Source organism: Sinocyclocheilus anshuiensis, unplaced genomic scaffold, assembly GCF_001515605.1.
Source record: "Sinocyclocheilus anshuiensis isolate Anshui unplaced genomic scaffold, SAMN03320099.WGS_v1.1 scaffold74, whole genome shotgun sequence".
Lineage (NCBI taxonomy): Eukaryota > Metazoa > Chordata > Actinopteri > Cypriniformes > Cyprinidae > Sinocyclocheilus > Sinocyclocheilus anshuiensis.
In genome coordinates this window covers 1,145,871-1,158,580 of record NW_015546044.1, presented here as the reverse complement: position 1 = coordinate 1,158,580, position 12,710 = coordinate 1,145,871, and the positions used below count along the sequence as shown (strand labels likewise).

The following is a 12,710-nucleotide window of genomic DNA, read 5'->3' as shown; positions in this document are numbered from 1 at the left end:
CCATCTGTACCTTAAAAGGTGATGTGAAGCATTTCAATATATTAGTTAACATTAAGTAAAATTATACGTCTTTACTGTCACTTTTGATCACTTTAATGTGTCCTTACTGAATAAAAGTAATATTTCTAAAAAAAAAAAGAAAAAAAAGAAAAGAAAAAGAAACTCTGACCCCAAACTGCTGAAAAGTGTACATACTGAATACTATTTTGAGTAGTATTTTTTATATACATTATAAATATAATATAAAAAAAATGATGGGGGAATGGGGGCTGGAGATGATGTGAGTCGGACTCATATATATTAATTTATATTGCCCACATGTGTACCAAAAAGTACCTAAAAAGGTAATGTGAAGAGATAAAATGACATGATCAACATCATTCTCGTAAACAAGCACTTCTGATTGCACATGTTTTGCTAGACATCTCTCAAGACCCCTTTTGGCCTTGTTTTCTTTTTATCTGTAACCAGCACTCAGTGCAAGTGTGCGTGCAGCTCCGAGCCGTATGTGACTTTCTGCAAGGTCAGTGCGTGAACAGATCTGCTGCCGATACCCTTTGACGGATCTTCTCTTCATTCACATGCAAATTGCTTCATGTCTAAAAGGTGTTTTCTGTGCGCTTTGAGCCATTTCTAAAACCATTCCGTTAATACATGTGTTTTGTGTGTGTGTAGATTTTCAGTGCGATCTAAGTGATTTATTGCATGGCCAGAGTCATTAATGATTTATATGAGCTTGTTTAAAACAGAAATTAAAAGTTTTTTTTGTGACGTGCTCCTCTGGGACAAACACCCACCGGAACGCTCAATTTAGCAAGCTGAATTTACTTCCAAAAGTGACATGTCAAAAAAAATAAAAATAGCTGTCAAATTGACAAAACTGATTTGCAAAAAATGTCAAATTGACTTGCAAATGCAAGTTCCCTTATTCCCACAAACAGACGTGTCTCCATGCACTCTGTATTTCTTATTAGGAGTTGGCTGTGCTTTTAAGGTATTGAGGTGGGCTTCCTGTCTCAGCGGCTCACGTTTTGTTGCCCTGTTAACCCAGTCTGATTAATGACCCTCTCCTTGTAGGTTGACCTTATTCAGGTGGCACAACACTCGCTTGGAGGCCAGATGGTCTGCTGTTTGCCCACCCAGGGTTTCCCCGGCCTAATTATGGCACCAGTATCCCATCAGTCCCTCTGTCCGTCTGACAGCCGGCAACGCATTCACCTGCTTGCATCACCATCATCATCATCATCATCAATAACTCGGGCCTGCCTGCGGGGCGGTGCTGCACGGATGCTCTGTAACAAAGCCACTGCATTGAACATCTCACAAAGATCCACGACGGGGTGCAACATTGATTATAATCCAGAGAGCGACACAGCCAAGCCGAAACGAATGAACGCTGTTGTTGTGTTCTGCTCTCTGTGACTGAGATGTGTTAATGGATAAAGATCGCAACAGCAGCTGCTTTCCCCTGTCGTCTAAATGTCTGAAGCCACCCGTGGGGAGAGGAAATCAAGCACAGCTTCCCCAGGCCCAAATAGCAGAGCAGGAAGTCGGATGGGAAGCGGCATTGGCAGAGAGGAAGACAACAAGCTACTTGATATGTAAAATGCATATTTTTTTTGTTCAGTGCCATTATGGCATTCATTACATGGGTTTAGGAATCCATAATCCCAAAATGATTGAAAATTAATTTGGAATGCAAACAAAGCTTTCATATTCGTGGAAACAATATATTTCACTGATTCTTCACTACTGGCAAAACAGAACACAAACTGTTTAGGAGGGATTAATGTAAATCCAGAGGTATTCACCTATGTTTGTTCAACTATCCATTTCCACTTGCTTGAATTTCATTTAATATGACTAAACATCGTCAGACACACACACACAAAAGTGAAATATTCACTATTATTACAACAAATCTAATGTTTATGCAAGACTTTCAAACAGTTTAATTTCAAGTTTCATACTCTTAGACCTACTTTAAATGAAGGAAATTATCTTAAATTTTTTAAATAACTAAAGATCCACGACGGGGTGCAACATTGATTTTATTCCAGACAGCGACACGGCCGAGCCGAAACGAATGAACACTGTTGTTGTGTTCTGCTCTCTGTGACTGAGATGTGTTAATGGATAAAGATCGCAACAGCAGCTGCTTTCCCCTGTCGTCTAAATGTCTGAAGCCACCCGTGGGGAGAGGAAATCAAGCACAGCTTCCCCAGGCCCAAATAGCAGAGCAGGAAGTCGGATGGGAAGCGGCATTGGCAGAGAGGAAGACAACAAGCTACTTGATATGTAAAATGCATATTTTTTTTGTTCAGTGCCATTATGGCATTCATTACATGGGTTTAGGAATCCATAATCCCAAAATGATTGAAAATTAATTTGGAATGCAAACAAAGCTTTCATATTCGTGGAAACAATATATTTCACTGATTCTTCACTACTGGCAAAACAGAACACAAACTGTTTAGGAGGGATTAATGTAAATCCAGAGGTATTCACCTATGTTTGTTCAACTATCCATTTCCACTTGCTTGAGTTTCATTTAATATGACTAAACATCGTCAGACACACACACACACACAAGTGAAATATTCACTATTATTACAACAAATCTAATGTTTATGCAAGACTTTCAAACAGTTTAATTTCAAGTTTCATACTCTTAGACCTACTTTAAATAAAGGAAATTATCTTAAATGTTTTAAATAACTGTAATGTGGTGTTTTGGTATAACTGTAATGTGGTGTTTTGGTGGTTGTTTCATGTTCATGTTTTCCATGTCTTTTATTTTGAAATTGTTTCATGGTCCCTGTTTGTGTCATGCTTCCCTTGCCCTCATGTATTCATGCCATTTGTTCCCCTGTTCATTGTGTCATGTTCTGATTGGTTGTCTTAGTCATGTGTCTTGTTTCCCATTGGTTTGTTCTTGTCATGTGACCCTCTTGTTTCCTATAAGTAGCTTCATGTTCCCATAGTCTTCGTTGTGTATTGAAGTTGTAACTCTGCTGTTGGTGAGTCTAGTCTGTTCATGCCAAGTCAAGTCTGTTCATGTCAAGTCTTATAATCCAGAGAGCGACACAGCCAAGCCGAAACGAATGAACACTGTTGTTGTGTTCTGCTCTCTGTGACTGAGATGTGTTAATGGATAAAGATCGCAACAGCAGCTGCTTTCCCCTGTCGTCTAAATGTCTGAAGCCACCCGTGGGGAGAGGAAATCAAGCACAGCTTCCCCAGGCCCAAATAGCAGAGCAGGAAGTCGGATGGGAAGCGGCATTGGCAGAGAGGAAGACAACAAGCTACTTGATATGTAAAATGCATATTTTTTTTGTTCAGTGCCATTATGGCATTCATTACATGGGTTTAGGAATCCATAATCCCAAAATGATTGAAAATTAATTTGGAATGCAAACAAAGCTTTCATATTCGTGGAAACAATATATTTCACTGATTCTTCACTACTGGCAAAACAGAACACAAACTGTTTAGGAGGGATTAATGTAAATCCAGAGGTATTCACCTATGTGTGTTCAACTATCCATTTCCACTTGCTTGAATTTCATTTAATATGACTAAACATCGTCAGACACACACACACAAAAGTGAAATATTCACTATTATTACAACAAATCTAATGTTTATGCAAGACTTTCAAACAGTTTAATTTCAAGTTTCATACTCTTAGACCTACTTTAAATGAAGGAAATTATCTTAAATTTTTTAAATAACTGTAATGTGGTGTTTTGGGGGTTGTTTCATGTTCATGTTTTCCATGTCTTTTATTTTGAAATTGTTTCATGGTCCCTGTTTGTGTCATGCTTCCCTTGCCCTCATGTATTCATGCCATTTGTTCCCCTGTTCATTGTGTCATGTTCTGATTGGTTGTCTTAGTCATGTGTCTTGTTTCCCATTGGTTTGTTCTTGTCATGTGACCCTCTTGTCAGCTATAAGTAGCCATCATGTTCCCATTGTGCCCTTGTCGTGTATTGATGTTGTAACCCGCTGTCGTCAAGTCTGTTCATGCCTCGTCAAGTTGTTTGTGCCTCGTCAAGTCTGTTCATGCCTAGTCAAGTCAAGTCAAGTCAAGTCAAGTCAAGTCAAGTCAAGTCAAGTCAAGTCAAGTCAAGTCAAGTCAAGTCAAGTCAAGTCAAGTCAAGTCAAGTCAAGTCAAGTCAAGTCAAGTCAAGTCAAGTCAAGTCAAGTCAAGTCAAGTCAAGTCAAGTCAAGTCAAGTCAAGTCAAGTCAAGTCAAGTCAAGTCAAGTCAAGTCAAGTCAAGTCAAGTCAAGTCAAGTCAAGTCAAGTCAAGTCAAGTCAAGTCTGTGTATATTGTTTGGATGTTTGGATCACACTTATATACAATAAAACTGCACTTGGGTTCTCACTACGCTCGCCTTCAGTGGACTGATTTGTTACAATAACATCTCTAAAAATGTGTGATGGAGTTGAAAACAAAAAAGTAACGCTTTCTTAAAAGATGCCGATTTTTATTTCTGTCTTAAAATTCATATATTTTAATCTATACAAATGAAAGGGATAGTTCTTCCAAAAATGAAAATTATGTCAGCATTTACTCAGCCACACTTTGTTACAGACCTGTATGAGTTGCTTTCTTCTGCTGAACACAACAGTTACTGGCAGCCATTGGCTTCCATAGAAGGGAGAAAAATAAATGCTGTGGATGTCAATGGCTACCGTCAACTGTTTGGTTACCAACATTCGTCAAAATATCATCTTTTGTGTTCAACAGTAAAAAGAAACTCCGGTTTGGAACAACATGATGACGAAATTTAGTTTTGGGGTGAACTATCCCTTTAAAGGGAATTAGGAGATACCGTGAGATTTGATAATGACAATCAAATGTGTGATAGATAGTTAATATAAAAGTGGCTTTGTTGCTGCTTTAAAAAAAAACTAATGGAAGGTAAAGTTGTGGGACATGCCTCAAGTATGAATTTTTCATATGTACTGGCATCACACATTGTACTGAAATAGCCAGAGTGCAGACAAACTGTTCAGTTTCTACAGGGGATCTAGCTATGATCCCTGGAACTGAATGACCAGATTAAATCTGCTTAAAGCACACGGTGTCTGTCCTTGAGTAAACCACCGCTCCTGATGCTCTCATTGTCTGGCATTAATGTATATAAATACCTGTGAATAATTCCAAAGGCCCAGAGGCAAATCACTTGGAAATGTCCAATCATGTGGAGCTTGAAATGAAATCCTCTCAAATCTGTCTGAAACTCCCTGAGGGGAAAAGTGCCTGATTGATTCTTCATTGATTAAAAGGGAACAAGGTAAACGAGGAAAAAAAGTAGCGCTGAAAATCAATTAAAAAAATTGACTGAATTAATTACGATACACAGATTAATTAATCAAATTAATTGCAATTAATAACATATAACAATATTTGCTGAGAAGGATGATGGGTAAAACAAAGAAAACCAAAGGAGAGAAAAAGAAAACAATATGCAAAAAAGAGCATTAGAAAGAGCTGGACAAGGTGTGGAAAAGCTTTAGGGGTGTATGTGTGTGTTTGTGTGTGTGTGTGTGTGTGTGTGTGTGTGAAATAGGCAAAAAGTGTGTGTGAAAGTGTGCAGGTGTTCTTGCACTGTTCCTTTTCTTTATCTCACAGTTCTTCCATCTGTCACCGTGTGACTCGTCAGCGTGCCAGGCCTGTCACATCCCCCAGCAGGAAGCTGCAGTCAGCGCCATGTGCTTCTCTTAAGGCTACATTACTGATGGGATTTCAACACTGTCTGGCAAAACTTCATCACAGACAGGAGGCTGGACACTAAGGTCCTGATTCACCAAGATGCACATCAAAAAAGATACAAACTTGCTTGTGCAATGTAATGAATTGCATGTGCACTGTTTTGGTGTATTGTGGTTGTCTCACTAAATATTTTCAAGGTGATGGATTACACGATTTCTCTAATGTACAAACTACCAGTGAAAGTTGGTGACAGTTTTTTTTAATTTTTTTTTATTAATACTTTTGAGTAAGGATGTATTAAATGTATCAATAATGACAGTAAAGATTTCTACATTCTTACAAAATAATTTGATGCTGTTCTGAAAATAAAATAAAATGTATCCTGGTTTCCACAAAAAATATTAAGCAGCAACTACACAACACTGATAATAAGAAATGTTTCTTGAGCATAAAATCAGCATATTAGAATGATTTCTGAATCATGTGACACTGAAGACTGGAGTAATGGCTGCTGAAAATTCAGCTTTGCCATTGCAGGAATACATGACATTGTAAAATATATTCAAATAGTAAACAGTTTTTAAATAGTAATAATATTTCACAATATTACTGTTTTTACTGTATTTTTGATCAAATAAATGCAGCCTTGGTGAGCATAAGATAAAAAAAAAAGAAATTGTAAAAATCTTACCAACACCAAACTTTAGAACGATAGCATAGGCCTATATGTGAAACAATTAAATAAAATACCCAGGTACGACAATCTCAAAACAATTTCAAAGCGATTCCAGATAATATGTTGCAAAAACGAAAATTTGGCATTATTTATTTACACATGCATCAGTCCATGCATTACAGATTTGTTCAATGAAAAACATTTTAAAAGTTACGTTAAGGCAAACTACGAACTGCAAAAGGCAAACTATAAACTGTGCTCAACAGTGATGCATGGTTTTTGTTCTGTAACTTAATCTGCTCACAATGATCTTGGTGTTATGTAGAAAATATCAGCATACTGGCAACAAAAATGGACTACACTGACTACAAGATGCCTATGTTGATCAGCTGAAAGACATAATCCTCAATAGACAACATTAGCAGATCAGCATAGGCTTTTTTCAAGTAAAATCATGGTTTACAGTAGTTGTTAAAAACACCATTGTGAGTTTTAACCTATTTAAAAGGCAAGCTCATTTCAAAAGGCAAGCTGCTTTCAGTGTGCTTTGTCTTTCTGTCTGTAGTGTGACCAAGCCATACCAGGCAATGACTGCTTGAGGACATCTGTGGATATTTGAATAAGTTCCCTGAGAGGTCGGCGGTTCAGCTCTCAGAGCAGATGGCAGGGGAGTTTCTGTGTCAGTCCGAGAGTGAACACAGGCCCGGCACCAGCCTCAGCACATGGCATGAGGCACTGGCACCTCCCTGTTTCTGTCGTATTACTCCAGAGAGAATTTGTGTTTGGGTGTATGTGCACCTGTGTGTATGTCTGTGACGGCATTAGCATTTAAATTCCACAGTAGCTGCCTCATTAATTTGTACAGCTCTGCCTTCTTTATTCCTTAATTTCCCCCTGGTGATCTAATTTCAGCCTTTAAAAAGCAATCCAATTATATGTTGGCTTGAGCTGTGTACCACAGTACAAACATCAACTGATCTTTGTCTAAAAGCTCGCAGTGAGCCTCTAAGTCTGCACTGGCGCAGAGGTGACCGGAGACAAAAAGGTAATTTTACTAAATATAACTTTGCATCGAGCATGTTAGTCACACAAACTTTTCAAATATCATACAAGTAGCCGTGCAGTATGGCTCTATATCAGCATGGCTGTGATTCGACCATAGGCACTAGGCCACATGTCAAAATCACCATCACTAACACAGAGAGCGTTTTGTCAACAATAACAATAACAATAACAACAACAACTAAATGCTAATGTACTTTGTACATTACTAATGTACAAATGTAAAACATTATTTATTGAACAATAACATTTAATAAACAACAATAGCCATTATAAAAGCTCCTAAGCAATTCAGTCAAAAGTACAAAGACAGCGCTCTGATATATCATTAAAAATATTAAAAATACATAAGTTATGAAACTTTGCCCTCAGCCAAAACTATTTGCTCTGGGAAAAAAATAATAGATAAATGAGACCAAAAACTGCCCATTAGATATACCTAAGACGAATCATAGCTCGTTTAATCACTATAGAGACATCAGAGCCGGCGGAAAATTCCAGAACTGGAGCTCACATCTCAGAAAACCTCAAAGCACATTTCCAAATAGGTGCTATCTTTATGAACAAACCACATATTTGAAGTTTTAACAACTTAAAACTACATTCTTAAAACTTAAAACTACATTCCGTGACACAAATCCCTGAGTTAAGCAACTGATCACATGTATATAATTGCTCTTTGTTTGCAATATTTTATTTATTTATTTAGGGTCAATTCATCTAAGAATATTTACATGAATTCACTGAAATGCTTAAATCTAGCATCATATGCCATAATCATATGCTGCCCTACTGTTGATGTCAGCACCAACTGGGAACATTTTTGGAAGCTGGGCTCCAATTCAGGGGACTGCGCCATCATCACAATATGGGTCTTGGCAAGTTTTGAGCTGATTGAACGTGTGGTCGCATATTGCACATGGATTAACTTTTTTTAATGTTAACGCTAGCATAAACAATGTATGCACAACAAATGTAAGATGCTGTTGACTGCAGCCCCTGTTCTCACTAGTAACAGAGCGGTCGTCAAATCGTAATGTTTATCTATTAGATCAGTGGTTCTCAAACCTCTCCATGAAGTACCTCCAGCACGGCACATTTTGTATGTCTCTGACACACCCACTTCAGGTCTTGCAGTCTCCACTAATGAACTGATGAGTTGAATCAGGTGTGATAGATGAGGGAGACATACAAAATGTGCAGTGCTGGGGGTACTCCAGGACAGGTTTGAGAACCACTGTATTAGATCATCTGGATTCAGTTATATTCACTGAATAGAAAGTGTTTGTGTGCTCGTTATTGCGTGTGGAACCTGCAGCAAACTCAAATAATTGGAACTGGGAACATTTTTGGAAGCTGGGCTCCAATTCAGGGGACTGCGCCATCATCACAATATGGGTCTTGGCAAGTTTTGAGCTGATTGAACGTGTGGTCGCATATTGCACATGGATGAACCTTTTTTAATGTTAACGCTAGCATAAACAATGTATGCACAACAAATGTAAGATGCTGTTGACTGCAACCCCTGTTCTCACTAGTAACAGAGCGGTCGTCAAATCCTAATGTTTATCTATTAGATCAGTGGTTCTCAAACCTCTCCATGAAGTACCTCCAGCACGGCACATTTTGTATGTCTCTGACACACCCACTTCAGGTCTTGCAGTCTCCACTAATGAACTGATGAGTTGAATCAGGTGTGATAGATGAGGGAGACATACAAAATGTGCAGTGCTGGGGGTACTCCAGGACAGGTTTGAGAACCACTGTATTAGATCATCTGGATTCAGTTATATTCACTGAATAGAAAGTGTTTGTGTGCTCGTTATTGCGTGTGGAACCTGCAGCAAACTCAAATAATTGGTGAGGATGTGACAGGAAATTATTGGGGAGAGAGATCAGAATGGGTTCGGGACATATCATTGAACAACAAAGTGCATTAACCACAAGCAGAGGGTTAAGACACTGAATTTGATAGTTTTGTTACCGTCTTTGTTCTTGAGGGAGCTGAGGTTAGATGAGGTTTCAGTGGGGGCTTGAACACAGTAGACCTCCCTGGTTTGAACCCCGCCTCCACAGAGCCCTGTCTGGTTGCTCCGGCGACGGTCCTGTTGGCTGAGGAGCACGTCCACCCTGCAGTCACTCCACTCTGTGGTTCGCCAATTATACCTGCGGAGACAGAGGAAGGAAAATTGGTGAACAGACGAGTGCTGATGAGTATTTAATGTTCTCTTAATTTATCCTCTGAAGGCTAAAGATTGAGAGAAGATTGAGAGTAAAGATTTTATTTCGTTTTTTTTTTCACACAAAAATAAACTGTACTTTGGTCTGTCCTTCGGAGTTATAAATATAGATGATTTTAAATAGACTAATCAGAAGGCACGTCAGTCAGGATGCGCGCTAAGGTCATGGTTTTATTGAGCATCATTGAGTTTGATGGCTGGGCTGCTGCTTTTTGATTTATCATGTTAGCGAAAGAACACTAGGGAAACAGCATCAAAAGCTGAGCTATGGATAGAAATGTTGCAACAAAAATGGCACACTCTGTACTTATTATCATATGCATGTTTGATTTGATTTTTTTTCCTGTCCAGAGACACCCTTATGAAAATTAACCATGGTTTTATTGTAGTAAATGTGTAGTAACCATGGTGCTATTATTGTTAATAAAAACCAAAACAAAAACATTTTTGTTAAAAATAAAAAACTAAAAACTGGGAAAAAAGTAAGGCTAAACTAAAATATGTATGACTACATATCAGTGCAATTTTAGTATTATATGTATACTATCAATATTTTGAATTAGCTTTAAATTGAATATTTTCAGCTTTCATTTTAATTTAGTAATTATTTGTGTATTTTTTAAATATTAATCTTACTATTTTTAAATATTACTATTAAGTTTTTTTTTTCCATATACTGTAACTTACAAATAAATTAGTTTACTTTACTAGTTTTTTTTCCTGTGTTTTAGCTGACTTGTTAAATGCTCCGTTAGATGTTAGATGTTAGAGATGTGATGTGATGTGATGTTATGTGATGTGATGTGATGTGATGTGATGTGATGTGATGTGATGTGATGTGATGTGATGTGATGTGATGTTCTGCTACGCTATGCTATTTTATGTTATGTTATGGATATTTGTGTTATGTACAAATATTTCTGATTTTACAACAAACTATTTATTTATTTTTAATAAAACAGTTACAACCATATCCAATTAATTTATGGTCATTTCAGTAAAGGTCTTAGAGCCTTTACTAATGAAAGACAGAGTTCTGGCATGAAACTCTAGATGGTGCAGTCCGATAGGTCTAGCTCAATCTAATCTGGTGACATCATTGTCACATGGCAGCTGATTGCTTCTCTCCTGTATCGGTAGCCAATGAGCTCGCTGCTCAATATTCAAATACCTGGCTTTTGTTTGCTGTAGCAGTTGGCAGCGCACTTCAGAAACAGTGTGAGCACTGGCTGAAAAGGTAAGAACCTCCTCTTTACCTTTGGCCTTTGATCACCATTTATTTTCTACATCTGTCTCGCTGATCAAAAGCTGAAGGGCACGCTCGGGGGGAAGCGCAGGTAGTGTTGTGTGCATGCGTGTGCGCATTTGTGTGCCAGGTGTTTAAATGTCCAGTGACCTTCAGTAACAAGTCTTGCTTCCAGCTTTTAGAAGAGTTCAAATAAGAAGAGTAAAAAAAAAGGAGAGAGTCTTTTAAAAACATTTCTTGACCATGAGTATGCACTCTCTAAACTAAAAGGGAAATGATCCTTTGCTTTCCTTCTGTATTGTAAATGAAAGAATATGAAACATTTATTTCAGTTTTTGAATACAGCGGGTCAGATTTTAAAACCAATAGAGAATTCCTGCCGACTTTCCATGGTAATGGCTCTCAACATTTTTCACAGATTCAAAATGAAGTCCATTTGACCTCACAAATGCAGAGCTCCATATTCATGAGCTGTGATTCAGTGAGTGTGCTTCTGACAAGACTGCATTCAGAATTTTGCTTTGAGGGCCTCACTTTCCATTTATGCACTATACTTGAGCTACACGTAATGTGTGAAATGAGAAAGCTTTCTCTTTTAGGATACTTGAATGAGTAATGGACTGCATAGCAAATGTTAATGGTTAAATAGCACAATGCACCATCAGCAAAGCAGTTTCCCAAAACATATATGAATTAAATGAAGTTGATTCAAATAAACAGATTTTACAAATGTTCACAATATTTTAAAACTGATGTGTCTTGTTTTAATGCACCATAATTGTGCGTATGCAAACGTGAATGTGCTATATCGAATACCAACATTTACAGAGATTAACAATGCAAAATTTGTCAACTTTGATTCAAATAAAGATGTATTAGGGACTTTCACAAGATGCGAAACCTCATGTGACGAGTTTTAATGTACCCTATTTGAATGTACGCTGACATGAATTAGATCTGAGAGCTATATTGGATGGAAACACTTACAGAGAGTAATAAGTAAAATTACAGCATTTGTATGATTCGTATGATCATCGAAATGATTCCTTTGGATGACTCTGGAAAATAAACATTAAACAAAATAAAAAACAAAACTAAAACACTAACTCAAAACTCTGCACAGAAGTCCCTGTGTTGCATTTGAGCTCTTCTTTTATATTGTAAAAATATGTTTTGTTAAATCCTGCCATTCGTTTAAATGTTCAAAATAATCTAAGCTGTTTTTGTAAGTTTTGTAGTTGTATTACTAATTTGTAGTGCTGCAAATTACTGTTTCGCTAAACCTTAATATAACCTAAACCTAAATTAACCCTTGACCTAAATTGAGCTGCATTACAGTTTCACAATAGCTTCTCCAACACTGAATTATACTGAACAACATAAGAGTGAGTAAATGATACAGACTGAACTATCCCTTTAAGAGATTTATGAGATGCTTAACAGTAGGTGAATATTAAATTTTAATGGTTACAAGCCATTCTTGGCCACCTGAATCTCACTCTGGGGGACGACTGGTCATAAACTCCTGATGTAAAGGATTCTCAGTGACAGCAGTGAAAGCACATGTGGGGTTTGGTGAGAGAGCGTGGCCGGGCACACACTGGGTCAGCACTACAGGAGCACCATTCACCTCCATCAAATACAGGGGGCACCTACTCCACTCTGGTGAGATCCAGTGCAATGAGCTGATGAGTGATGGGGAATGGACCGGCCCATCTGTGGGGGAGATCAGATTAGACAGCATGTGGCCTGTCCTCTCAGAC

The 12,710-nt window shown here is 37.9% G+C and overlaps 1 protein-coding gene across 1 annotated transcript in view; it reads right to left on the bottom strand.

The window, feature by feature from the left end:
• The window catches only part of LOC107698991 (thrombospondin type-1 domain-containing protein 7A-like), a 132,748-nt gene that overhangs the window by 58,002 nt on the left and 62,036 nt on the right, over positions 1-12,710 (bottom strand). The window contains exon 4 of the mRNA XM_016500125.1: positions 9,446-9,627. Within this exon, the coding sequence (XP_016355611.1) occupies positions 9,446-9,627 (182 nt within the window). The remainder of the gene's footprint in view (positions 1-9,445; positions 9,628-12,710) is intronic.